We start from the raw sequence: 26016 nt of genomic DNA, 5'->3' as shown, positions 1-26016 counted from the left end.
GATCCCCTCCCGTCTGACTACTAGTTAAGCAGCAAAAGCTTCTCTGAAGAAGTAATCTGTATTCCTGAGCCAGGGCCTCCTCCCAGGGGAGGTAAATGAGACTCGCCAGCCTCCTTACAAAGGGGCTCCTACGCCGGACCCATTCACAGTGCATTTGATATCCATGTGTCATACGTTGCTGTGATGGCTGGCGGCCTGCCTTATGTCAAGCCAGGCACACGTTATTAGTTCCTGCTCTGTAAGTTGGGCTGTGTCATTTGAAAAATAGCATTTGGGGGTAGCCGGTGCAAACGTCCAGTGTGTCCCAAAGCAGAAGTATGAGATCACTCCATGGCCACATTTTCTTTTTCCTTTAATTTAAGTGTTTTGTGGAGTTCTGCAGAACGGAGTATAGTTTCTGAAGCTAATGTGTAAAATAAGGTGCCGGGAGGTAAGCATCTAAATGTTCATAACTTGGCGTAAACCATACAGCTGACGGCAGGATGAGGAAGCCTTAAATTACGCCCGGGACGTAGGGAACAGCCGAAAGAGATCTGATGACTTACCGTTGTGTGTGAGAGTAAGCAGGAGGCAGTGGGAAGCTCATTTCTGTTTAGTTCTTGGTGGAAGATATAGGCCAGTCGCATGAAATCAGCACAAGGTTTTGTAGACCTTCCGATGTTCTCTTCAAGTCTAGTATTTTGAGATATGGAATTATTTGCCGCAGTAAATGCAACATGTCGAAGTGGGCTGTTTGTGTCCACTGGTGGAAGCCCATGTTAGATATTCCTTCTAGAACTCGCGGCCCAAATGGAATTCTTCCAAAGCAGGATGGTTACTACACTGCGGTAGACGGGTGACCTCTTTTGAGACTTGAACCCGGTATCAAGTGTTCTGTTGACGTATTCAGCGCTAGGAATATGTGGTTTAATTCACACATGCATCCTTTACAATAGGTACTTATAATAGCTGGGCTCCAAACTCTCTCGTTGTGAGCGTATATTTGAAATCCAGCAGAGTGAAACGCTCACCTCCTCTCTACCCCATAGCAGGTCTGTGGTCCTTAGGCATCCAAACGCCCCCCCCCCCCCCCGAAGGAGTTTGCATTGCAGGTTGATCGAGAATATTTGGCGCATATGTATATGCTTTTTCCCCAAAAAGGTACTCTTGTTTGTTTTAATGTTGACAGAAAGGTTTTGCTGGGACAAGACAGACTTGTGAGTAAATGAGAGTAATGTTTTAGAGCAGATTATTGGCTCAGAGGTGCATGCTTAAGGGGAGCCAGACCACAACTGCAGAGAAGAACATTGCTTGTCCATTCCTTCCGCTCTTTCTCCATTATGGAGAGTCCTTTTGAGCTGAACAGATTTCATAAACCTGTTTAGCTTTTCACACTTGTTGAAGCGTTCACTGCACTCCTGATCATGCCAAACTGTCCCTTTTGTCCTTGGAGTTCTGACTGCTGGGTTCACGTCAGCTGGACTTGGGCTTTTTTCTAAGCATTAGCGGGTAAAGTGACCAACCGCGCTCAGGACTCCTCAGGGTTGTGCAGTGCCCCCTCACATGGCCAGGTTACCCTCTCACTCCGTCCAATGGGGACTGCACGGCGAGTGGGCTGGAGTTGGGGTGAGGAGGAAGGGGTGTGATAGTGGTTTACCAGATATCCTTCATGAATACTTTGTTTTTCCTGTAGCTGTGTCGGGGTAGAGGAGGAGAAGGCAACTGACATAGACCTGTACCACTGTCCAAACTGCGAGATCGCACATGGACCGTCTGTTAGTAAGTATCTGCCAGCCTCTAGTTTGCTCACCACCAGCATAAGTATTCGTATTTCTCTTCTCACATCGGGGTATAATGTTTGATATGAAATATTTACTGTTGATCCCTGTCAGTGGTAAACTGGCAAACTCTTTGTTAGAGAAGTTCATCCTGATATATGAGGCCGCAGAGGTCTGAGTTCTGGAAATGTTTGCCTGTGGGTGGGAGCTATCGAGGCTGTAATCCTATTTTACTTCTTTTATGAGTTTCCAGTTATTTGAGAAACTATCTACCAAGAAAGTATGATCTTTAGATCAGCTGATGGCAATCTTCCAACAGATCATGCCTGTATGCTTGATGCATGGATGTGGAAGTTAGTTGTTGATTCCTACAACACATTTTTATTTAGATTTTCTTTCTTGTTCTTCAAAATGTTCCCCCTTTTCTTTCTCTCCTACTCTGGGATCAGTGAAAAAACGTCGTGGTGGTCAGAAAGTGCAGGATCCACAAGTGGTCAAGGAGGTGGCCAAGCCAGTTCAGACCGGCACCCAACTCTTCATCAAGGAGCTGCGAGGTCGGACATTTCCCAGGTAACCTACCACAGCTTCCTTGTTCACCTAGGAGGTGTGCCACTTTTGTTTTCCTGCATGATCTGGTGGGTAACGCAAGATATTTTTGTGTCCAGTGCAGACGAGGTGATTCTTAAACCGTCTGGGGTGCAGCTGACTGTGGAGTACCTGGAGGAGAATAGCTTCAGCGTCCCTATCCTTGTGGTGAAGAAAGATGGTCTAGGCATGACCCTGCCTGATGCCTCCTTCACTGTCTCGGATGTGGAGTACTATGTGGGTAAGGAGCTCCGCATGGTTATACAGGTTAGACCTCACTTTTGCCAAGTGACAGAACCTTGTAAGTGCTGGTTCTGTCTAGTAGATATCCTCTTGATCTGGCACTTAGTATCCAGGACGTGGTATTTTGCATCACATAGGAGAACTAATGCAGCTTGTAGAGAGTGGCCCTTCTCAAGCACCACAATTAAAAAAACACAAATGGGCGAGATGGCATCATGCCTTGTGTCACATTCCAACAGGAACACAGAGGATATAACAGTGAAATCCAGGGGTTTCCTGGCCCTAAGCACCCAGCTTCCCCCCCCAGGACTGTCATCCTAAATAGCTATTTGTAAGTCCAATACCTTTTTAGCATGCTATGATCGCTTCACAGGAGGATTGACAGAAGTCAGGAGACTTGAAGTTCTCCTGAGGCGGAAGCCGGGAGGTTTTGTTAAATTTTAAAATTGCTCTTTTAATCATTATTGTGTACTATTACCTGCTTACTCGGACTACCAATCACGCGCACATTGGGACCGCATCCCCCCTGGTCTCACCCCTGCCTTAACACCGCTGTCCGGATCCTCGCCGCTTCGGTGAGTTGCGGTGTAGGAGGACTAGCGGGGTGACTGTGGCGGACATCTTGGGTGGGGTGGAGAGCGGACAGCGCTCTAGTCTATCTGAGGACCAGGACTATAAGTTCGCATGCCAGCGCGAGCGCGCGCAGCGGGCGCGCCGCTAGCGCGCTGAAGGCAAGCCCGTCTGCGCCTGTCTGCGACCGTTCGGGACCAGGGGCCATATCCCCTGTCCCCCGGCCTTACCAAACAAGGCTCTATAGCGCAGATGATCTATTAAATCTGCGCGATATCAGGAAAACAGACTGTCTGCACCTTTTTAATGCATTAGATCTCCCTGAGGTCTGTCCTTTGTGCAAACATGTGTTCCATAGTACTCTGTCTCCTTCCAATAAACAGGATTTTAATGTGCTGCTTTTAAACTGTAGATCTGTACCTAAGCACAAGACCGAATTTAATCTGATGTTGGAAGAACACAGGCCCGACGTAACCTTCCTAACAGAAACTTGGCTGACGCCAGACTCTGACCCAGATATCGTATCTGCCTTACCCTCGGGTTTTCAGATTCTATGAAAGGATCGATCGGATGGGAGAGGAGGCGGCCTGGCAATTGTATATAAAGAACAATATCCCTGTCGAAGTATGGCCAGCTCTATTCCCGACTGCGAAAGCCTTGCTTTTAGTATTAACTTCTCCCCTAATACCTGCTTCTCAGGCACCCTGGTCTATAGACCCCCAGGCCCCTCTAGGCAGTTTCACAAGGTCTTGCCCTCGATTCTAGCTGAAGATGTTACAACATTTTCGAACTATACAGTGTTGGGCGACCTCAATTTCCATATCGATGCCGCCCATGGCCATATCGCTAACGAGTTACAACTGGAGCAGCTGGTTGACTCTGCCACTCGTTCTAAGGGCCGTTTATTAGACCCTGTGTTCAGCAATTGTTCTGATCTTAAGGCTGGACACCCCATTGCTCTTCCATGGACGGATCACTTTATTGTCCCTCTTCTATGGTCTACCTATACACCTCCCCGCTTAATTCACTGCGAGAAGAATTTTAGAAACTGGTCGAAACTCTCTGCAGAATCCTGGTCCAACAGCCTTGCCAGCTCACGCCCTCCCCTCAACATGGATCCTAACCTAGCCAATCAGGAGTGTGAAGAGTGGATCTCTCATTCTCTTGAGATTATTCTCCCCCTTCAAAAAATCACCACAACGTCTACAAAAATCCGCCCCATGGTTCTCTGAGGAACTTAGGAAAAAAAAGAGGCATTGCAGGAAATTGGAAAGACGCTGGCGACTCGACTTTTTCTCTCAAGTGACAAAGCTCTTTACAGAAAGGCAATTAGAGCCTATAAAAATGAGGTTAAACTCGCCGAAGCAACTTATTTTTCCACTCAAATTTTGCGGGCTAAATCTAAACCCAAGGAAATCTTTCAAGTAGTAAAGAGTCTCACTAAACCTCCTCCGCCGTCCACGCTACCTTGTAAAACGCTAACTCATTGTAACAACCTGGCAGCCTTTTTTCACCAAAATGTTCTCCAAATATATTCTTCCTTTTCGGCCACTGACTCTCATCTGGTTTCTCAGACATGGCCCTGTTATGCGGAATTTTCTCCTCAATCCATGGCCACCTTGGAATGTTTCCCTATGTTGGAACAGGACTCTTTGGAGTCTTTAGCACGGCAAGTGAAATCCGGATCACCTTGTGACCCTGCCCCCCCAAAGGCTATGATTTCGGTTATTCAGGCGGTTCTCCCTACCATCAAGAATCTCCTCAACGCTTCCATCCTTGCCGGCATAGTCCCAGCAACTTGGAAGCAGGCCATGGTCCGTGCCTTGCTAAAAAAAAACAATCTGGACCCTGGCGATCTTAGTAATTATCGCCCCATCTCCCTGCTCCCCTGGATAAGCAAGATCTTGGAGAAGCACATCAATAGCCACCTGACGGCTTTTCTGGAGTCCAACCAGCTGCTGGACATCACCCAAACAGGTTTCCGACCAAAACATGGGACGGAGACCGCCTTACTGGCGGTAACCGAAGAAACCAGAAGGATCTTGGATCAAGGAGGGTCAGTGGCAGTGATTCTCCTTGATCTAAGCGCAGCTTTTGACACTGTTAGCCATGATGTGCTTCTCTGCCGCTTCTCTGAAATAGGAATTTCGGGCAAGGCTTTATGCTGGTTTAGATCCTTCTTAAGTAATAGATCTTTTCAGGTTTTCGAGGGAGACATCGTTTCCTCCAGTAAACCTCTGAGCTGTGGGGTCCCTCAGGGCTCATCGCTAAGCCCTGCATTATTCAACATCTATATGCGACCACTGGCTGAGGTCGTCCGCCCATTTGGTATTAAGATAGATTCCTACGCGGACGATACTCAGCTAGTGGTATCCCTGGCACAGGAGAATAGCGGCTCCTTGCAAAGGGGACTAAGGGATTGTCTGGAGGATGTGAAAGTATGGATGACGAGATCCTTCCTTAAACTTAACGGGGACAAAACGGAGCTGATGCTTCTGGGGCCTGTCGCCCCAACATCTTTCGACTCTCTTTGGCCCCCCTGCCTTGGCACTCCACCGGCATCCAAGGATAATATAAAAAGTCTGGGAATATGGCTGGACAAAGCCCTAACGTTCAACACACAGGCTACGAAGTTGTCTGCGACCTGTTTTGGCCTACTTAGGATACTTAGAAAAGTACTCCCACTATTACCCATGGAGGCCAAGCAAGTCGCTGTACAGGGTCTGATTCAGTCTCGACTGGACTTTGGCAACTCCTTATACCTTGGTACCCCTGACTATACCCTCCATAAGCTGCAGACCGTTCAAAGCTGTGCCGCTCGCACATTATTACAGCTGCCACGGAAATTATCAGCTAAACCCGGACTGAGGAGCCTGCATTGGCTTCCGGTCCGTCAAAGAATCTCCTTTAAAGCACTGTGCATTGCCCATCAGGCCTTCTGGGACAAAGGACCGGCAATTTGCCGAAACCTTATTACTCATTACCATCCTAGAAAACACCTCCGCTCCAGCCAGGCCTTTCTAGCAACAGTACCCAGAATTAGGAGAACACGGGCCGGCGGCAGGATGTTTTCATATAATGTCGCCAAGCTGTAGAACCTCTTGCCCCCTCAACTCAGATCCAATCCCAACCTTTCCTCATTTCGAAAACATTTAAAGACCTTTCTCTTCACCTCCCAAAATTAATTTCCTTGAATCGTTTCGGTCGCCCCCACCTCACTCTTCAAGTAGCGCTTGGACGCCTTAGGGCAGCAATTTGCGCTTTATAAATCCACTTTTCATTTCATTTCATTGTGTGCAGAGGCCAAACAGTCCTGGAGGGATCGGGGATTGTGCCTGGTTGACCTCAGTAGCACAAGCCCAGATGGATCAGTGTGAATCAGTGTTTGGATCTCCTACGGCCAGTTTGAAAGGACTCTGGCCAGTATGTTTGTCTTTACGTTTAGGTTGGAAAAGGTTCCATAGGAGGAACTCTTATAGCAACTGGCCAAGAGCCAATCGTGGTTTGTGCTTTGAAACGGTCCTTAGCATTTATAATGTTCTGCCGCTCTCCACAACCCAGCATCCACGGGGTGCAAAGCGAAGGACTTATGGAGATGGAGAAAAACGTGGTCAGGCAATGAAACATTATAAAGCAATCGACAACCATGTTGCCCTGTTGCAAAATATTGGAAACAAGCCCATAATTGTCATACAATGTTCTAAAGGCAGCATGGTGTGGATGGATGAGGTAGCAAAGGAGAGCCCTTCCCTGTTGTCGAACTTTAAAAGTTGGTCTATCATCGGCATTAACCATTAGATACAAAGATGTGAATCAAGTGGCCCAAGCTGTGTTCTGGTTTCTGTTGGTGCAGTTTCTATGCAGGGTCTTGATCAGAATATCTGCATCACTTCCATGTCCCATCTATGTAGTCTCATGCTAATGTCTCACTGGTCTTACTACATCTCATTGGTTGGTTTGTCCTTCACGTTATGCTTCACAGGATCGGACCGAGAGATCGACGTGATTGATGTGACACGGCAGGCAGACTGCAAGATGAAGCTGGGTGACTTTGTTAAGTATTACAACAGCCCCAACAGAGAGAAAGTGCTGAACGTCATCAGCTTGGAGTTCTCCGAAACCAGGTATTGCCTCTCCCGGCTCCCTTCATGCAGTGGAGTGAGTTGGAATGGAGTGGGACTGTTGGGCCCTTCAGGTTGGAGGCAGGTTGGCTGGTTGGTTTGTGTGGGATTTTGAATACGGAGCCATTCTTGGAATTGATGTTGCTTTGGCTTGTTTAAGTGATTGTCTTTATTTGTGTACTACTCGCTCCAGAAACAGTCTCTTGGTGCTGCTCCTTTGATTGTTAAGGTAATAGACGAATGTCATTTTCTCCTTTGCACCTTTCTTTCTTGATCGCTCGATATCCTGCAGACTGACCAATCTGGTGGAAACCCCGAAGATTGTTCGGAAACTCTCTTGGGTGGAGAACCTTTGGCCTGAGGAGTCTGTGTTTGAGAGGCCAAATGTGCAGAAGTACTGCCTCATGGGAGTGAAGGACAGCTACACAGACTTCCACATTGACTTTGGGGGGACCTCCGTCTGGTACCACGTACTAAAGGTAGCTGCTGCAATGTATTTTAATCTTTGAGGGTTGTCTGAGGTGAACATCTGTCTCGGTCCTGATCTTTGGTATCCCTTTCTCTGTTTCAGGGCGAGAAGATCTTTTACCTTATCCGTCCCACAGCAGCCAACCTGGCCCTGTTTGAATGTTGGAGCAGCTCCTCCAACCAGAATGAGATGTTCTTCGGTGATCAGGTGGACAAGTGCTACAAGTGCTCTGTGAAGCAGGGGCAGACGCTCTTTATCCCTACAGGTGTGTGAGCTGCGCTTTGTGCTGCTGGAAACTTGGGATCAGGGTAGAAAGCAGTGCCAGATGCGCTTCAAACCTACGAGTATGTGGTCTGAGGCATGTTTGTTGATGGTGAAACTACGGGGGTGGTGGAACTATGGAACTCGTGAAGCCGCGTGGGTTCCGCTGATCGCTGCTTCGGAGCTCCAGCAGCTTCTACAGGTTGTATTTCTAAGAATGTATTTTGGGAAGTGTGTCACTTTTCTAGTCTTTATTCTGATCTCCAGACCAAGGGAACAACATCCACTTCAAAAGATTTCCGGGAGAGATAAAGACGCTCAAGATCTCACTTATATGGGGAGCCATCCATTCGCTTAGAGCCCCTAGACCCAATAACCGAGAAACCTCAGAGGAGGATTGCCCCCTCCTCCCTAGACCCCCGTCTCTCAAGATTCACCGGCTCGTGTAAAAGTGAGGGAGGCTTCCTGAAAAGGACGCTTTATTCTGTGCAGGAAATCTGCTCATTAGAAAAGCTGAGACTTTTTTGTTTTTTGAGGAAACATGTGGCTCGCACCTTTTTTGATGTCTGCTCCAGATATCTTCATGCAGGAATAATTCTTCCCTGATTGATTTTTAGGTTGGATTCATGCTGTGCTAACACCGGTAGAGTGTCTGGCTTTCGGTGGCAACTTTCTGCACAGCCTCAACATCGACATGCAACTTAAGTGAGTATTGTGAGGGTCGAGGTTTCTGAAAGCTGCCCACATTCATGGATACTGCCATGTCGCCGGCTTTGGCTAGGACGCTACAAAGAGAGCGGAAGGGTATTATTGCTGACCTCTCACCTCCTTCTGAGGTGTAAAGTTCTGATTGTGAATGTAGGATGATAGTCTGTTGTATTCTTGGAAATCAAACAAAGGGGAGACTTTTGGACTGCCTAGTAATCTATTTGTGTTCTGTGAAGTTGTGTGTTTCTTCTCCTGTCCTTTATTGCCCAGGATCATGTGCCCATCACCACTGCTTGTGTCCCCAAGTCTCTTGTCCATACAAGCTCCACCGACTCCGTATGTGCTGCTTGTCTTTGTATTGGCGTCTGATCTGCTTTTCTCCTTCTGTCCTGCAGAGCCTACGAGATTGAGAAGAGACTGCATACAGCTGAGCTCTTCAAATTCCCCAATTTTGAGACCATCTGTTGGTATGTGGGCAAGCACTTACTGGACACTTTCAGAGGTGGGATCTCTTTCTGCGTCTGTCTCTTTTTCCTTGCATGTCTTTCTTAGTATTCACCTGTTACAAGCTTCTGCACTGGAATTAGTTGCACTAATGTTTCTTGGGTGAAATTTGTTTGTGTGCCATAGAGCCTTTCTTTTGCTAGCCGTTCATGGCCAGTGAATGATCCCTCTGATGAGCTAATTGTGAAAAGCCACAAAAGGGCTGTCCTGAATCTCAGATTGGGGAGGAGGAGTGCGCATGGCTCATACTTGCCAGCCATGACTCTGCAACCAAAGCCTTCACATAGCATTTGTATCCAGCTCTTGAGTCCGAAGGAATAGAACTGAACTCCTAACCCCTTCCTACCCAGAGATACGACCATAAAAGCATGTAGCATAGGATGATAGTCAATTTTTGTTCTTGGGGCTGAAATCTAGGGTGTTCGTGGTTCACTTTCAAAGTTGCTGACTTTGCTGCTGTTAACCCCCAGCCACTAAGTGGGGCAGAGATGCCACTTGTAGAGAACCAGTGCATCATGTTGACTATGAAATATTTGTCCTAGGTTTATGTTAATCTTAGATGTCAGGTAACTCATCTCAGTGGGTTTGAGCCTTCCTGTGTGTTCCATTTTTCACAGAAGACAATAAAACATAAAAAAATACATTGCTTGCACTGGAAGGGGGTTCCCAGCAAAATCTCAAAATTGATTAAACCCCTCTGTGTTGGGCCTAAGGCTGCTCACCTACACTACCACTAATAGAGCACTTTGGGTTTTATATTGAGCCCTTTACACTTTAGGGGAACCCCTTGACTCAGCGCACAGTATAACCACCTAGTGGCATACCATATACAGAGCCAGCTTCCTACACACACATTTTCAATTCGTAATCAAAAGCAGGCCAAACCTTTGTAAACAATCAGTTGGCAGTAGCTCTTTATTACACATGTAGTTGCTAACACTTTGCCATTTTGCAGGTATTGTGGCAGGCTGCACGACCAAGGGACATGGCAAGTAACACTATTGTTGCTGCTTGAACAGGAGCGAGTCTTCGTTCCCTCGTAGCACCTTCCAACGTAAACCTGCACAATAGAATGTTTAGGTAGATCTGTGCAAAGGAAAAACAGAATCAAACTAAGAATTGCTTCAGCAGTGCACAACTACGCTGCCATAAAAAACTACTCGCATTAAAAATGTAATTCAGAACCCTGTGTCGCAAAGTAAACCACTGTGTTGATTGGTACGTTAATGCATATGTGTAGAAAGCTGGCTCTTTATGTGATATATCAATACGTGGATATACTTTGTAAAGAGTCCAGGGGTTTCCTTATGAGTGAACAGGGGCTTGCTCTGCAATCCCAAAGTGCCCTATTAGGGGGGGTGTGGTTGGGCAGCCTTCGGCTTAACAGAGGAGTGCAGGACATTCACAAATGCAAACAATGATAATTCAATGACAGCCTGACTCAAATAGCAAGTATATCGATGTATATTTAGGTATTCGAGGAAAATCCTTCGGGTAAGTACGTTTTAAATGTAAATTCTTTTCACTTTGAAAAGTGGACACGTTGCAATTTCTGAATCCTGCAATTTTATCCTATGGAAGTTCTGCAAACAGTTGCAGTACATCGACTTACAGGACCAATCTCCGGGAGTTGAGGTGAGTGATGGGTAAAGTCTAAGGCAGCTCGAACAGTACCATCAGCGGCACGAGGGCGGCTGGGTGCGTGGGGCAGATGAGCGTTGGGAGCCCAATGCGTTTGAATGGGAATCAGTTACTGTAAAAAGTAGCTGCGTGCTCTGGCTATGCAGCCCGTGGGGGTGACCTTACAGGGGCGTTCTAGTCTTTCGATACTCTGGTACGGTGGGACACCTTTGTGTTGTGTTGCAGTGGTGTCCTTAGGCTTTCGGGTTTTCCTTACCAGAGCAGTCGTGCTTGAGGGGGCCTGCATGCAGAGAGTCTGCAGGTGACCTCGGGGAGTCCAGGAGGGGTGAAACCACGATGGATTCTAGCTCTAGAGGGCTGAAGAACCTTGTTGGCACCGATAGCCCACTTCAACTTGGGCCGGAGTCGATCGGTGCAGTGGGAGCTTCGGGTGTCCGATTTTGGTGGTTCCGGAGGCCTCCGTCTTCTCTCTTGAAGTTCCGCTTTTTGATGCAGGTAGCAGTTCCGCTGTTCTCCTGGAGGTCTTGGTCTTCTCTCTGGAAGTTCCACTTTTTGATGCAGGTAGCGGTTCCACTGTTCTCCTGGAGGTCTTGGTCTTCTCTCTGGAAGTTCCGCTTTTTGATGCAGGTAGCATTTCCGCTGTTCTCCTGGAGGTCTTGGACTTCTCTCTTGAAGTTTCGCTTTTTGATGCAGGTAGCGGTTCCGCTGTTCTCCTGGAGGTCTTGGTCTTGTCTCTGGAAGTTCCGCTTTTTGATGCAGATAGCAGCTCCGCTGTTCTCCTGGAGGTCTTGGTCTTCTCTCGGAAAGTTCCGCTTTTTGATGCAGGTAGCGGTTCCGCTGTTCTCCTGGAGGTCTGGGTCTTCTCTCTGGAAGTTCTGCTTTTTGATGCAGGTAGCAGTTCCGCTGTTCTCCTGGAGGTCTGGGTCTTCTCTCTGGAAGTTCTGCTTTTTGATGCAGGTAGCTGTTCCGCTGTTCTCCTGGAGGTCTTGGTCTTTACTGAAGGCAAGCAGTCCTCCCAAGGTTTGGAAGCGCTCTGCTGCAGGACGAGTTGTCTTTGGCACAGGGTTGACCAAGAACGACGGGACAGCAGTGCTCGAGCCAAGTCCGTTGCTCTCTTCAGTCGTCTGCTGCTCTTTGTTTTCTTTTTCATAGGTCCTCAGGATCTGCTTCTCAGGTTCCTGGGACTCCCCTAAATGCTGTATTCTGGGGTGTTAGAGGAGTGTAGGGTAGTTGCTACCCCTCTATATGACCATTTCCTGTTCTTGACAAAAGTTCTCTAGAAAGAGTTGTGTCAAAAAAGCCACTTTTCGGCCTTAACATCTGTGTTTTGGAGTCTTAAGTGGTCTAGAGCTGAGCTCCCAGGATGGTCAGTTATACCCCACAAAAGCGGAGTATCTATTTCCCTTACTGATGTGGTTTGCAAAAGAAGGAAAGGCAATAGTGATTTATTAATTTTTGTTGACTTTTTTTTTTAATTAATTTTTATAAGGTGGGGTCAGTGATGTGGCGCGAACAGCCCCCTAGAAACGCATATGTATCTGCCAATGTAGTGTTGCTCTACCTGCTGCTGCTACGTACTTGAAGCTGGTTTGTTGCCAGATAGTATCTCAGTACTTGGCTAGTTTTGCATGCAGTGAAGAAATTAACTTTACTCCTCACTTCAGGGTAAAGTTATGCATACTCCGTAGCAGAACCGTAGTTCCTAGTCACCTGTCTGTGTCTGGTGTCCCCTTTCTCCCTTTGAGCCTTCCTTGTTCTGGTTACTGTTGAATGATCATGAAGATTATGATGGAGAACCTTCCCGGCAGCAGTGTCGTGGGCTGCCCTGGTCTGATCCTCTGCAGCATCGTGGACTGCCCTGGTCTGCACCTTCGCAGAACCAGGGTCGTGGACTGCCCTGCTCTGCACTTCCGCACCAACAGTGTGATGGAATATGATTGTGGCACCTCGTACTGCCACCTAGGAGCAGTTGGTTATTATCCGTACACACTACACCACAAGATTGTTGTCAGTTAGTGAAGCTGTAGACCCATAGTTGGCCAGGAAATATTCTATTCACTCCTCTTATTATTCTAGCTGTGGGAAAGCTCCAGTGTACGAAACCTTATTAGATTGTGAGTTTCCTGCATTTCTGTTGCTCTCATTGGGTGTCTAAGTGTATAGTTGGACCATATTTCCTGACCTATACCTTTCGAAGATGTCTTAAACCAAAAGGGTAGTTATTGACCAGTAAAACAAAGAAAAACAAGCCACATTCTGATCTTAATACAAAGTGTTTCTTACTCTGAGTTTGCCAACAGTTTCCTATTGCCTCAGTTGTGAACACATATATGTGATGGCACACTTCTCCTGTGAATGCAAGACTGCACGAATACAAATGTTCCTCGCTTGTCTCCCCTTCTCCCCCTTTAATTATTCTGTTGTGGCATGTCCTTCATCTCACTACTCTCCATTTTCTAGGCTTGCGGGAGAACCGGAGACATCCAGCTTCATACCTTGTGCACGGAGCAAAGGCTCTAAACATGGCCTTCAGAGCCTGGACTAAGAAAGAGGTGAGTGCTGCTGTGAGAAGTTGGCCTGGCATATGCTGGTCACTAGTTATAGTGGCCACCTTGCACCAGTCCAATTCGACTCTTATGGTAGATAGGTTTAAGACAACCTTTTAAAGAAAGCTATCCCAGTGGTAGCTGTGGAGAGCAGCCTTCAGGCTAAGTCTCAGAGGAATGTAAAGCAGCTAGTTTTACCTTATAATCTCTTGAATTACCACATGAAAGGACACCACACAGGTGTGTATATATATATGTCAAATATATATGTATTTATTACTAGAGACACACTCTACTAATCTCTTTATGAGATTAGAAACCAGGTACACATTCAAATGTCGACGTTTCACAATAAATTAAGCACAAATATGGCTGGAGCCCTAGGGGCGTACCAGACCATATACTAAGAGTGGTATAAGGATGTCGACTTGCAAAATAACAGGGCCTAGGGCCTGGGGAATCACTGGGGCTTCACTACTGCAGTGTTAGCAGGTAAGTAACAGGCCCACGGGAGACGCGTGCAGTGTATGAACACAGCCACGGGTTTCCTATTGGTTATAATGGTGCAAGTCGCGGTTAGATTTTTACAGTTCTAGGGTACTTCTAGGAAGACTACAAGCAAGCCACTTACAAGGTAAGTATTTTGAGAGCCAACACACACTTGGGCACCGGAGTGCACGAGTTACTTCACCCAGGGAAGCCGGGTGCATAGGTGTCTTTTGGTGTCGGGTCACGTCGCTGTTTTCTATGGAAACCAAGGAAGACTTGCTGCTTGTGTCGTCTGAAGAAGTGTCCGGTGGATTCAAGATGGATGAGACCTGAAAATTGAGGGGACAGTGTTCAAAGTCACTTGCCAGTGACCGGTGGCCAGCAAGATGGATGACCACAGATGTCGCGTCGTTTCAGGTTGTTGATGGTGTTTTGACGCTTTGCTCACGAGGTCCAGGAGAGATCGACGATGACCAGCAGCTGGATTTGGAGTGTCCCACGACGTCTGTGGCTGATGGCGGTGTCGGCAACCGATTGGAGCCAACAAGCCTTGGCAAATGCAAGTCTCGTGTAGACTGAAGAAAGTCGATGGTGCAGACCAGCAAGGTCTGATGAACTCACCCAGCGAGGGTAAGTGAGGGCAGGCCCGGAGCAACCAGGAGAGCCCTTTGAGTCGTTAAAGTCTTCGGGGGACCCACTAGCCAACAGGCAAGTGATCGCGAAGACTCCGCCACAGGAAGTGCTTCACAGGAGCCCATGGTCACTCGGGACGGGGTAGGCTGCTGATTTTTGGTGCAAGACCTGCTGGGGGCTTGGGCCTCAAATGGTCCAAAGCACAAGTTCGTAGAACGTTGTTTAGGGTTTGACTCAACAGTAGTGCACGGTCCCCGGGTATTGCTGTTCCTCGTCACTCGTGGGGTCCAGACGCCACAGCTTCGCTGGGGACTCAAAATGGCCGCCGAGAGGTCAGGAAATCTGCTTCTGGGGTTGCAGGGACTTCGGACTCCGGCGGGAGCGGGAAAGTTTGCAACCGATTTTAAGAGTTTTGGTGCCTGCCAAGCAGGGGAGTCACTCCTTGACTCCAAGGGAGATTCTTCTGTCTTCCAAAGGTAGTGGAATGTCGAAGGGCCAGGATTCTTCTTTGTAGAGCGTCGTCCAGGGTTATCTGATTTGTAAGGGCAATGCTTGCTATCTTATAGTGAAGATAGGGGAGGAGCTCTATGATCACTCCTCTAGGAGGGTCAGGGGAGGGGGTGGTTACACCCACTTCCCTTTGTCCAGTTTCGCGCCAGAGCAGGGACAGGTAGCCCCTGAACCGGTTTGAGCTGGCATATGCACAGAGGAGCCTACTGCTCCCCCAGTGCAGGACTTCAAAGCACTCTAGGAGTGCACCCAATACACTAAATCCTGTCTGGAGGGTGGTGACACCTCCCTGTGACAGGATGCCTTTTGTTGGGCTTCCTCCACTGCGAGTTTCAGTCAGCAGCAGGAGGGCAGCCCAGTGTCTGTGCTGGTGGCATCCATTTTGTGATGCCAGGGCTCTATAGGATTTCTATCATTTTACATGTCGTCTCCTCTAGAAGGGTGGGATCATGCTCCCACATCATGGACTGATGTGGGGGGTATGATTCCAAGTTGTTTGACACCAAACACGACCTGTTTTGATGCAGTCATTCCAAAGTTAGCATTTTAATGCTCTTAAGAGTATATGGTTTAACTGCATCCACAAACAGCCATAGAGAATAGACTGGTAGCTGCAGAGGGGCCCTGCAGAGGCACCCCCTCACATTGTTAACCATGCACCCTGCCCTCAGGATTGATAGGGCCTGCAATAGGGGTGGCTGATAGGTTTATATGTGTGTGTATGGTGAGATATAGGAACCTGTATCTCAGTGAGGAGTGCTAACACTACCTCACACACGCTGCAGTAGCAGGCCTGTGGTGTCAGATTTAGTCTGCTTCCCAGGGGTGGCATAATACATGCTTCAGCCCCTGGTAGGCCTGTGAAGTACCAATGCCCTAGGTACCATATACTAGGGGCTCATGAGGTACCACAGTATCCAATCACTAGTGCATCTAATATGCACACCAAGTCGTTTAGAGAGAACAGAGAGACTGGGGCCCTGATTAGCAGGGACCCAGCCAGACTATAGCCAGAAACCAGTGTATACATCAGGAAAAAAGTGGGGGCAACATAAGTGCAGATCCTACTCTCCTACAGCTGCCTGATGGCTTTTCACATATGTTAGGTGCGTAGATCGACAAGCGCACCCTTGTCTATAGAGCCAGGGCTGGAAGAAACCGTATCGCCTCATCGGAGTGGTCTTTTTCTTCTGCAGCTCTTGCATCTTTAGAACCAGGGCGTGGATAGTGCTGTTCACAGAGGTGTATTTAACTACGAATACATCCGGCAAGAGAGCAGCTTCCCACTTCTCCAAGAAAAAGCTAGAATTCCGTGCTTCTAAAAGACCTGCTTTCCTTTCTTCATTGTTTTGATGGCATGTACCAATAATTGTGTTCTAGTGACAGGATACCCTGTGTCTTGGGCAGCAGCGCCCTCTACATATATTTTAACCAGGGCTCCCATATTCCCATTTTAACTTATTTTCCTTACAGATAAATACATTACAAAAATCAATGGTTTCCTTCCTCTATTTTTAAATATGGAACAATAAAGGCATTTCTCTTATTTTGTTGTTAGTACTACTGTCTGATGCGTGGCGGGTCAGCAGGTGAGAGGATGGACAGGGGATTTTAAGAAAGGGAAACTATTTCTTCATGAAGCTTAGATGCGTGCAAGTTTAAAGCGGTTTATATTGTTCTGCAAAGCCCATGGTTTCAGATGACTATTGTGACAGAAGCAGCTGAAGCCTCGGACATTGAAATTTGAGTATATTTTTATCAGTTACATGATTGTGGAAATATGCCCTATGTGGGTTAATTTATACACTAAACACAAAATAAAAATGGATAAATATCGACGGAAATGTAATGGTAAATATCATTAAACCAGGAGGCCCAATTGCAACCTAACAGATGTCACTAGAGCCTTGACCAGACGAGGGGATCGTGCCCTTTCAAGGGCTCCTCAGGCGTCCGTCTACAGATGCGTCCGTGTATCTGCAGCCTTGACTGATGAGAGGAATGCTTCTGAACATTCCCCATTTATGTGCACATGGACTTTTTAGATATCATGCCTGTGGCTTAGTTTTTCATGTTCTATTATAATCCTGATACTGCAGTGGCTGTTGTGAAGTTCTCCTGAGTAACGTTGCCGTCACATGCATACACATAGGATTTACAGTGCATGCTCCCCTGGGAGCTGTTCACATACCCAGCATTTTAATGTGATCTCCGTGCCTCGTTCACAGTCCTGCTGAGTCAGTGAATCAGGGATTTATAAAGTGCTCTACTCACTCATGAGGGTCTCAAGGCGCTGGGGAGTGTGGGTTTTGAGCAGCTCTGTGGTCATCCGAAGGTCTTGAGATCCTTTCTGAAAAGGTGCAGTGTCAGGTTTCCTCTGATGCAGGGGGGGGGGGGGGGGGTTTGTTCCAGGTCTTGGCCGTGATGTAGGAGAGCGATCTGCCACCAGCTCTGGTCCTTTGGATGCGGGGGACAGTGGCTAGGGCTAGGTTGGCAGAGTGGAGGTTTCTCTTGGGGGGTGTGGAAGGAGAGTCTTTCATTGGGGTCTGGTGTAGTGGAGGGCTTTGTAGGCGTGGGTGGGCAGTTTGAAGGTTATTCTTTTTTCGACAGGGAGCCAGAGGTGTTGGGTGATGTGGTCATGTCGTGGGATGTTGAGGACGAGTCTAGCTGTGGTATTCTGGATGGTCTGGAGTTTGTGGAGCAGAGTTTTGTTGATTCCGGCGTAGAGCGTGTTTCCGTAGTCCAGTCTGCTGGGGATGAGCGTGTGGGTGACGGTCTTCCTGGATTTGGGGGCAATCCGTTTGAAGGTCTTGCGGAGGGTGTTGAAGCATGTGAAGGACACAGCGTTGATCTGGCGGTTTATGGTGAGTGAGAAGTAGAGTATGATGCTGAGGTTTCGAGTGTGATCCATAGAGGTGGGTGGGCTTCCGAGGACGGGGGGCCTCAAGGTGTTGTCCCATGCGGAGGGGGTGGATACGAGGTTGAGGACTTCTGTTTTCTCCGAGATGAGCTTCATGCAGCTGCTGCTCATCCAGGATACGATGTCCTTCATCATGGAAGCTGTGCTTGGGGATGTCTGGTTCCTTGGTGTGTTGTCGCCGGCGTATGACACTGTTGACTCCTTGTTTTCTATCGATGGTTGCAAGCTGAGCCATGTAGATGTTGAAGAGCATGGGGCTGTGGGAGGATCCTTTGGGTACTTCGCATCTGATCGCCGTAGGCTCTGAGATGAAGGGCGGAAGTGTTATTCTTTGTGTTCCGCCTAACAGGAAAGATCAAATCCAGTTCCCCGGATACTGGTGTTGTGGAGTCTGGTGGCTAGTGTGCAGTGGGAGACTGTGTTGAAGGCTGCTGACAGCTCTAGGAGGATGAGTGCTGCAGTGTGGCCTTGGTCGAGGAGGGTGCGGTTGTCGTTAAGGGCAGCTTGGAGGGCAGTCTCTGTGCTGTGGTTGCTGCGGAATCCAGACTGAGAGCAGTCGAGGATGTTGTTGGTTTTCTATTAAAAGCGCTAGCCGGGTGTTTACTTTCCTGGTGAATTTGCCGGCGAAGGGGAGAAGAAAGATTGGCCTGAAGTTCTTGAGGTCTGTTGGGTCCGCGGAGGGCTTCTTGAGGAGTGGTTTGACTTCGACATGTTTCCAGTCATCGGGGAATGTGGCTGTCTCGAGGGAACAGTTGATCGTTCGTTGTAGTTCAGTGCGATGGTGCTCCTGTGGAAGATTTGCGGTGGGCAGGGTTCAGTGGGTGCTCGGGAGTGGATGGTTTTCACAGTCTGTGCGGTGTTTTGTGTTGTGAGAGGTCTCCAAGTGAGGAGGGTCGGCTGGATGGCGTAGCTGGAGGGGGGTTTTGTGTCAGTGCCGTGGTCTTGGTCGTCAAAGTTGTTGTAGAGCATCTTGATCTTGTGGTGGAAGAAGGAGCTGAGTTTTTTGCAGAGGTCTTGGGAGGGAGGCACGTCAGTAGTTTCCATGTTTGGTTTGGTGAATTGTATGATGGCGAAGAGTTCTTTGGAGTTGTGGGTGTTGGAGAGGATTTTGTCTTGGACAAATTTTCTCTTAGGTGATTTGATGAGTTGGTGGTTGCAGCCTTGTATGCGGAGCGTGCTTCCAGGGTTTTTCAGTTTTTCCATGGTTTCTCCAGTCGTCGGCAAGAGCGCTTGTATTCTCAGATGTCTGTGATGAACTAGCTGGCTTTGGCGTTGTCGTCTGGTGGAGTTCTGGAGGGGACAAGATTGTTGGCACAGTTGGTGATCCATTGTTGAAGGTTGTTTGCTGCTGGGTTGGTGTCCATGGTGGTAGGGGGAGGAGTGCAGATGAGGGTGGAGGTGAGGTGTTCTTGCGTCTTTCGTCTGCACCGCCTCGTTCACAGTCCTGCTGAGTGTTATGTACGCTCCTACACGTGCCTCATTCACAGTTGTGCTGAGTGTTATCTATCTCTGCTCCTACACATGCCTTGTTCACAGTCCTGCTGAGTGTTACTTCTGCTCCTACACATGCCTCCTGAACGCTTGTACAGGGGTTTAGATAAATCTTCCCATCACAGGGGCTCACAAGCCCCATAATTCAGAGTGTCCAATGTTCCTAGTTGAAAGTGGTGCTAACCGTAATGTCTGCTGCGTTCCCAGGCAATAGCGGACCATGAGGAAGAGATCCCGGAGACGATTACAACCATGCAGCTCATCAAGGACCTCGCCAAGGAAATCCGCCTGGTGGAAGTAAGTGACCTGTGCATATGGACTCAGCTGTGGAGTGGATGGGTGAGCAGCAGGGGCTCAGAGTGGGGAGGCCGAGGCACAGCAACTCATGGATAGACCATCATGCCAAGGTTCAGATCCTTGGCATGTGGGCGTGCAATCTGTATTTGTTTTATTAAACCTCCTCTGCAGCTTTTGCTTTACACCGGTGTCCCTGGAGAAGGAATTGCATCCTCTCTGAAGGTAACTGCGCCCTCTCTGAGGTGGAGTCTCTCCCTTCACTGAGCTGGAAAGACCTCGATCTACCTCTGGTCATTGCTCATGTGCATTTAAGAATATGTATTTTGCTCTTTTTCCCATAACTTCCCAGCAACATGACCAATCTAAACCGAATATGTAAAAAAAACCACATTGCATTTATCTAGGGGCCAGCTCTCCCCTTTGCACATCTATTTGATCAATAGCAGAATAGCAAAATAAACTGTTTGTATGTTAATGTTATTAAACATTTATTATGCATATTCAACAATCAAATGCTTGACTGAGCATCTTACTAATTCTTGAACTCCAGAGTGGAGCATCAAAACATGAAATAACAGTTTTGTTTCCTTGCTAAAGAGCAGCCAAACAGACGCTTTGACAAAAGAACAACCCAGTACCTTAAAGGCATTTCTGTCCTGGAGAGGAGCCCTTTGATTCCAGACAGTGAACTCTGTAAAGACCAGCAACTGCCATGAATGAGAATGGGCTCTCAGAAATGTCTAAATGTCAAACAGTTGTTGTAAATATGTCTGCTTGCTTAGCAACAAGCCCATGTGATCCAGAAACCACTGCGTTTCTCTGAGCACTTTTGTTTAAATCAATACATTGCATCTTTGATTCAGAAACATGCACGACCTACATGTCCACTCAGTACTAAGTAAATGGGCAGTTTTAAGTGTGTTGCAGAGTAGCTGGGTGTGACTTTGTCTTTGTGTAAAGTTGTACAAGTCATTACTAGGAGTTGTGGCGGGCTTCATTCACTCCTGGTCTTTCCACCTGAGAACCCTGTGGAAAATGTGATTATAGTATTGAGTTCGAATTCCCGCTGGCCTAATGGGGTGCACTCTTCTTTGACCCCTGCATCTGTAAGCCGCACGTAACAATGCTAGTTTGATAAATAGTGTATGAGTACATATCCGTTTTGCCTCTTAAGAGTTAGTTGCTACCTCCATGCTTGCAGCTTTAAAACATTATTCTGTTACAAGAAATATTTTCTTACATTTTTCTTCCCGTATGAGTGTCACCATTTACCATCTGAAATATTTTCTCGCAGGGAGTGCAGGACGTTTACGCTCTGTATCCTTTGTAGGAAGCTGGGTTTTTATGTAGTGTACTACCAAGCGGTACACTATATAGAAAGTTCCGACAACCTTTATTGGCTTATATTGCTCAAATTAATCGTCCAAAATGCTCTCTCTTGTGGTGGTGTGGGCGAGCAGTTTAAGCTTATCGGAGGGTAGTGTTAAACATTTGTTTTACACTCAGAAGCAATAAATGAGACTGACACTTAAGAAAAAAACTTGAGATCAATTTAGAACAAACATTGGCATAGCCAATAGGTCTAGCCTTTGGAACCGTATAAGTGTTTAACCATGCAACAGTTAATGTTGTTGCACCAAGGATATTGTGCTGGATAACTAAACACTTATAAGGTCCCAAAGGCGAGACCTATTGGCTATGCCAATGCTTGTTTACTTTTCCAATCTGTGTGAGAGGTATTCACGCACTGTAAGAATGTCAGATATATCGGTCTATATAATAATTACCCTGAACCTTTTTTATAAACTTACTAATAAGTGTTTATTACTACCCGAAGTGGTCAAGTTTAGCAATCTTGGAAATACAAACATTTACCAAAAACAGCAAGGTTCTACATGTATGCTTTACAGTTTGCAAGCGTCTCGGCAAGCGTAGCAGTAACCTGCAGAGCTATTACATAAAACACGATTATGTGGCCTACATGTTATAAACTGATTTGCAGAAGACAAATTAGCTCTCAGTGGTATTATATGACGAAGCGAACCTGTGACTAAATCGCACAAAGACCTCTCCAGCAAGTGCATCACTCTCCTGGTTCGACCGCCACCATTTTAACTTCAATTTATGGGATCGCGGGGTATTTTTTTATTTTTTTTAAATTTCCAGCACATCGTAAAAGTCAGAATAAATCTTTAAAAGGTCCAGTTCTTTTCGTGTATCCAGTAGCACTAGATAAAACGTGAGCCGGCAAAGGGAAGTTCAGTAATAATTGTCCATGTAAAACTGAGTTGCCAAAGACATTGTTTTTTTGTACCTATCATTCAGGATCCATGTCCTCATTTAATGGGCTTAAAATATCCCTGCTGACCCCGACACCGATCTCCCCGCCATGTGCTCATCCAAAGTCGCCGGGCTACAGCGGTGCCTATGCTGCTCCTAACGGGAGTGTAACCTCTCCCATCCACATACTCCAATGTTCTGGCAAGCTCTCAGCCACTGTCCACGAGCCCGCGCATGGAAGTGTGTTTTAGGGCGGGGACTAGATTTTGTGCTCGACCTATGAGAATCGCAGTTCTCGAGGATGTGCGTTCTACAGAGGCGGGGGTCATACAGTTACTATGAGGAAAGGTCTGTTCAAAACCGGGATAAACCCTGCTTGTCACTCCTCAAACACACTTCCTGTCAGTCCAGGTAAACAAACAATTATTTTCTGCTTTCTTCCGGCCTTCAGTGGTTTAGAACTAAAGAAGCGGTTGAATTCCACAGTGCAGGGACCACGCAGCGAGTCTCAAAGTTTAAAAGACCAGCATGCAAGACGTAGCGACTATTCAAACAACATTGCTTTGCAAAGAGAGTGAACACAGTTTTATGTTAATTTGTATTGCGCACTAATCACCCGAGAGCGTAAGTGCGATGTTCATAGTTGTTGATTTCAATAACTGTTATTTGGTCTAATGAATAGAATGCATGTTATTGTTAACGTTTAGAATAGTGACGGTAGAATGATGTGAAAGCATATTTCACCGGGCGTTGAATAACTTATGTGCAAATGGCGAACAACTGTCTGTATCGGACATATTTAGCTAGTCCAAGAGTTTTTCTGAAATCTTAAAGTATTTATGTGAAACAGGAAAGTCAAACTGCAGGTCTCGGAAAGTAAAGCAACGTTACTCAAAAAGAATTTGATTCAGGTTGTCGCAAATGACATGCGGCCACTTGGCCGCTATGCATGAACTTCTCCTTTTGCGGGCCATATCTAGCCACTTTCTAAAAACAAAAGAGCAGCAGAACTTGCGTGCCTCGTGATGTCAACAAAGTAACCCAAATTCTGCATTTTAAGGTTTGTTTGTATTGGGCTAATTGAAATACGCTCCCACTTCTTTCACAAACACGTAAAGATTTACACCTGCACTAACATAACATTCCGCGTCACATTCCTACCCCCATATACCGCCCTAATAACGGATTGTTGCTCGGGCCCTCTCCTGTATGGCTGGAAATATACTTTCTGTTGTGTGATGTATGTGACGGAGGTGCATGCATTTTCGAAGTAACCACAGAGTCACTTGTCTGTTAATGTTTTTATAGTCATCATCTTTTATCAAGTGCAGCTGGGCACTGTATCTTTCTCCAGAATTATGATTTGTTTAACAGAGCGTAAACATTTGTAGTCGTTTTAAGCTGTCTGTGTGAAGGAGGCGCGGGTACACGCATTACTGGCTCAGTCTGCGGTGTTTAAGTTGGTTAGTTTGAATCAGATGTACATTGGACACCACCAAAATTTGCTTGCTCGGTTTGTTTTGCCTAAGAGTGCAATCTAAAATAAACTTAGAATCTGACATTGCAAAGACATATGTTGATAGGCAGTCTCTGAAATTACCGGTGACTGGAACTTTTCAGGGCCGTAACATGCACGCATTACCTTGCATATTCAACAAGCATTGGCCGCGCAGCCGTGAAAGTGACGCGGCCCACGAAAGTGAGTGATCGCGATCAAAGACAGATGGCGGCTTCGCGCGTGCACGCTCGCGTGAACGCAAGCGCTAGGCCACCAAAAGCCTGTGGCAGCACTTTGAAAACCCTCACACTAAATTTCTCGAAAAGCAGCGAATGCGCTGGCTCAGCGAGACCTAAAAATTACATGGATTTTTATATTATTTTAGACACCAAGATCTTCAGAATTAGTTAAGTACTTTTTGAGATATCAATTTTTACAGTCAAGCAAAAATGTCACACTAATGCACTTTTGCACGGATTTACCTGCCTTGAAGTGTGTGTGCAGAGGTGCTGAATGGATTGGTAGCCTTGCACTACACCGTTGACAAAGAAGGTGGGGCCACCATGAAACAGGCTGCATAGAGAAACTTTGGGACCAGTCCAGGAGCTCCCAGCAGGGTGCTCAGTTTTTGAGGGTCTTGGGAGCAGGAGGTCACAGTCTGTATTCGTGGCCCCGTGCTGTTGAGCTCTGGTGCAGAAGGCTGTGTGTCGAAGGCACTCGCTGCTCTTAGTCAGACTTGCAGAGGGGGACAAAACAGGACAGCAGGCTACTGTCAGTGATGGCCTTTCTGGTGCAGGAGTCCCACGTCTGCAGGTCAGTCTTAGCGGTGTTGGTGTCCGGGCTAGACACTAAACAAGCCTTGATTGCTGCAGTTGGTCCGGTACCCCTGGTATTGGTGCAGGGCGGCTCCTGGGGTCCTAGCATCTCCAAACTTGGTGGGGAAACTGATCTGACCCTCTGGAGCACATTGACCTCCTCCTGGTTGGCTGCTGCATCGGTGAACCCAGTGGTCCGCAGAACGGTTAACCGGACGTTGTGGTCTGTGCCTGCAAGCTGCAGAGAAGTGGTTCCTCCACTTCAGGGGTGATGCTGATGGTGTAGCGAAGTGCTGGCAGCACTTCTGATGCTTTTAGAGGATGAACGGCTGCAGGACGAGGCTGGTATTTGCAATTGTATAGACCAAAGCAAGCAGGCAGGGTTTGGCACCAAGTCCACAGATAGTCTTCAGTTTTTGCGATCTGCGGCTTGTCCTTCTTTTTGGGTTGGGTGAATCGGAGTTATGGTGGAGTGAAGGGTAGTAGCCAATGGGGTAATTACCCAAGATTTGCTTTGTTTCTGGTCCCAGAAAGCAGAGGCTATCGACCCAGGGGTCCAGAAACATATCTGGTGGTGGCAGGCTGCCTAAAGCCAGTCTGCGGCCACACCAGGGTTGGTAGGTTTTCAGGGGGCACTTCTGAGGTGCCCTCTGAGCACAGGTTTCAATATATTCCACTCTGGTATCAGTGTGGGATTATTGAGCAGGGTCGTTTGGTACCAGACACTCCTGGGTTCAGAGAAGCCATCATGGTGTTGGGTAATTCGAGTTTCCAGCCTGTATACTCTCTATGAATTCACTGGCCCTTAGAATATCTACGAATGGGTGTAAATATTGGAAGGGCATATGTGCTCATGCAGATCTGCCCACTCCTGTGGTATTGTGCACCCTGAAGCAAATGCCAACGTGCACACAAAGCTGTAGAATCAAAATTGCGACAGTTTTTAGGGTTGTGCTACAAACGCCAAGGCGCCTGTCCCCTGCCTATGGCTGTAAGGCCTGCTAGAAGTGCTAGTTGACATGGCACACAGGCAGCTTGCCCTGTCAACTTTGTCTTTTGTCTGCACCAGGCATGGGTGCTGCATTGGCAGTCTGCATGGCCTAGGTGAGGGGTGCATAGGGGACCCCCTTCAGTCCCAGTGCCATAGGTACCCAGGTACCATTTTCAAGGGGCTTACAGTGGCCTGAAGGGCCAATTGTGGAACAGTTTTTAGGGAAAGAGGACTATTACTGGCAACCTGGACAGCAGGGTCCCAGTACCCTCCAGTCAAAGCTGTCTCACAAGCCAGGCAAAAAGTGTGTTTGAAGGAGGGGAGGGGGGTGGTACTGCAACAGAACCCCATTTTCTCGCACCTGCATATTGCTGATTATGTTTCCTCCCATAGGATAACATTCTGCTGATTGCAAAATGCACACATTTTTACATTGAAAACCAGTGATATTGCAAAACTTATTTTAATGCAAGAAAGTATCTTCGGTTAGAAGTAATATTTTTACAAACTATTGGTCCCGGATACAGTCATTGAGTGTGTTTTTAAATATTTCTTGCTTGTTTGTGTACAACAAATGCTTAGCACTGCCCTCTGATAACCTTACACCCATGCTACCACAAAAGAGAGCATTCGTCTGGGCTACTTGAGCCTCTGTAGATCCACTGGACCCTGTGCATGCTATACCTT

The 26016-nt window shown here is 47.3% G+C and overlaps 1 protein-coding gene across 1 annotated transcript in view; it reads left to right on the top strand.

Annotated features, from left to right (window-relative positions):
• The window catches only part of PHF8 (PHD finger protein 8), a 96838-nt gene that overhangs the window by 6534 nt on the left and 64288 nt on the right, over nt 1-26016 (top strand). The window contains exons 2-11 of the mRNA XM_085629859.1: nt 1673-1758; nt 2207-2327; nt 2423-2583; nt 7138-7279; nt 7569-7755; nt 7848-8010; nt 8624-8711; nt 9110-9216; nt 13320-13411; nt 19656-19745. Coding sequence (XP_085485985.1) covers nt 1673-1758; nt 2207-2327; nt 2423-2583; nt 7138-7279; nt 7569-7755; nt 7848-8010; nt 8624-8711; nt 9110-9216; nt 13320-13411; nt 19656-19745 — 1237 coding nt within the window. The remainder of the gene's footprint in view (nt 1-1672; nt 1759-2206; nt 2328-2422; nt 2584-7137; nt 7280-7568; nt 7756-7847; nt 8011-8623; nt 8712-9109; nt 9217-13319; nt 13412-19655; nt 19746-26016) is intronic.

The sequence above is a fragment of the Triturus cristatus genome, chromosome 10 (genome assembly GCF_964204655.1).
Source record: "Triturus cristatus chromosome 10, aTriCri1.1, whole genome shotgun sequence".
NCBI lineage: Eukaryota > Metazoa > Chordata > Amphibia > Caudata > Salamandridae > Triturus > Triturus cristatus.
The sequence above is the reverse complement of the archived record's forward strand: the minus strand, read 5'-3'. Positions and strand labels throughout refer to the sequence as shown.